Source organism: Crassostrea angulata, chromosome 10 (genome assembly GCF_025612915.1).
Source record: "Crassostrea angulata isolate pt1a10 chromosome 10, ASM2561291v2, whole genome shotgun sequence".
Classification (NCBI taxonomy): Eukaryota; Metazoa; Mollusca; class Bivalvia; order Ostreida; family Ostreidae; genus Magallana; species Magallana angulata.
This window is the reverse complement of record NC_069120.1, coordinates 22,345,001-22,347,500: the sequence shown is the minus strand read 5'-3', so window position 1 is coordinate 22,347,500 and position 2,500 is coordinate 22,345,001. Positions and strand designations below refer to the sequence as shown.

Genomic DNA, 2,500 nt, shown 5'->3' with positions numbered 1-2,500 from the left:
TTGCTGTAGGCAAAACCGACATGTCAATTTTTGAGGAAAAAAGAACCATCTGTAGCTGAATTTTCAAGAAAGCCACTAGAACACATCTGTGTCCTTTCAATTACTTTGCTTATTGACCATCGGTTCTTCCATGTCTTTTAACAAGACCAATAAATTTGGTTTTTGGACCTGCTAGTAGTGGCTTTTGTCTTTGACGTAACAAGTTTTGACTAATGGAATCTGGTCTCCCCGGACCAGGAGCTCTTCCCATTCACTGACAATCTACATTCTAAGTCAATATTACAACCCCCAGTAGATTGACGCTCTCTCTAAATAGGAATCAGATTCTATCAACTCAAACATAGGTCACCACTGCATAAAATGCCACGGTGTCCCCCGAGTCCCTGACTATTAATTGTATCCAATGGGAGCAGGCCTGTGACAGATTTCAGTTGTAGATTGGTTAGTGTCAACTCTATATTAGATCTGACTGGATCACTACAGTTTGGATGGTCAGGGACTAGAGGGACACCCCAGGCATCCATGTCATCATGACACAAGGAACCCATCTTATTCTGTCTTTTTCTTTTAGGCTCTTTTTCATTTTGTTTCAAGCATATTATTACATTCATAAACTCGCTACTGTTATCAATTAGAACATTATCGTACTCAAGTTCAACAAGTTTTCTACGAATTCTTTGAAAAAACCAAATACCAGACATTTTTGATCTTTTTTCTTTCTTCACACCAAATCTAATTGACCTTACAATACTAAAAGAAATTGTTGAGTCTTAAATCATGTCTTGAGTTTCGAACTTCAGAACAAATTTTTGAAACAATGTCAAATAGACTGAAATGATGATGCGTGTATGCTCGTCCACCTGTGTGCTTATCTTCCTGAATGCAACTGATTGTAAGTAGTCACTTCACAAAGGCTTATTATATATCAAACATTATGTTTAATGGAACCTAGATTCATACCACACAGCTGTAAATATTTACCAGTATATTTAGGTATATGTATATGCGCCTTTCCACAGACGAACTATGAAAATGTCCTTGATGACTTAATTAACTTCTAAGTGAGTGAAGAGATTTGTATTTTACCTCCAAATCATTGAAAAACAGGTGAGAATCGGCCAGGTTGAAGATCATTTCTTCCATGCGCACTCCCAGCGACACTGAGGAATGGTACTCCTACAAGAACAAATAAATACATACATGAGTTCAATGAGACAGTATCAGACGGGATATAATCATATTAGGGCCTGCTAAATGCCTCCTTAGAAGCTGCTGGTATCTTTAATTATCTTACATTAGGACTTGTTCAATTATCTGAAGATTGATGTTCGGGAGTTGTTCCACATGTCACAACTGATTGGATACAAAGCCAAACTAGTTTAAACTGTCAGTTCACAGAAATCCCAAAGATTTGGCAAGGGTCATCTTTCTTTCAATAAACCACAAGCCCCAGTGGAATTAGCATGGCTACCAATTGTTTAGGCTCCTTCAAATTTTTTTTCTTTAAAAAAATCTGACAATTAATTACGTGAAAGTCCACAGCAAGAGAAAAAGATAAAACAATCATTAAAAGCAGATGAAATTTACAGAAAGCTATGGAATCTATTATTTTTTTATTATCGACATTTTTTAAGGGGGGTTGCTTTAACAGATTCTCGTTATAATAGGAAGACTCCTACATTTCAATTATACTGAAAGCCCCTGGGCCTTCCTGTCAGACCTAGCAAGTTATATCTGAGGGCCTGTGTGACATCCTCCTTAATTATCAATTACATATTTGCCTTGACAGGTCGGGCCTGAGACTGCGAGCTGGAACAGCCCCCATACGAGCTGGAACAACCTCCGTACACTCCGACTTATCTACTCACTGGTTTTTTAAACCATCCACTAATTACTAGTCAAATATTAGGCAACAAGATTTAAACTTCCACATCAAAAGACTCCTTTAAAATAGAGCTTCATTGATGTTCAGTACAAAATCGATCACTCTTATCGGTCAAGAGCAAAGCCATTGAATACTATGGTGCATTTTCATGTTCAGTGTTTCAGTCCTGTTTCACAGGTATGTGGAAAAGTGTACTTTATATTAAGCAACTGAGTCAAAAAATAGCCAGCTATTTGTTCAGATGTCAAAAGAAACCAAACAAGCGAGCATAAATCTGTATGCATAGGCATAACAAGGACTGACAGACAGCAGAGTGTGTTGAACCCCCGAGTTCTTCTTTCTAATCCTGAGCATATACACACCCAGACAGTAAGTAAATACAGAGCTCTCCTACACAGCCGATCTCCCACTCTATCTAAGTCTCCATACAACCCTGAACAGTGGCCGCAATGCCTTTCCTTTTGGTCAAAGCCATTGGGGGGAAACTCATTTCATTTTATGGAAAAAATGAGCTATATACAATAATTACTATTGGATAAACTGCCAACGACAAATTCCTAATCAAGTTTGGGATAAAAGCTTTTCACCACCAACAATACTAAATGTTGTCTTTTG

General features: G+C 37.8%; 1 protein-coding gene across 10 annotated transcripts in view; it reads right to left on the bottom strand.

Annotated features, from left to right (window-relative positions):
• LOC128164919 (eyes absent homolog 1-like) overlaps positions 1-2,500 on the bottom strand; it is a 52,671-nt gene that overhangs the window by 5,472 nt on the left and 44,699 nt on the right. For all 10 annotated transcript variants that reach the window (XM_052829023.1, XM_052829028.1, XM_052829024.1 and 7 more), the window contains one exon: positions 1,087-1,176. In XM_052829023.1, the coding sequence (XP_052684983.1) occupies positions 1,087-1,176 (90 nt within the window). The remainder of the gene's footprint in view (positions 1-1,086; positions 1,177-2,500) is intronic.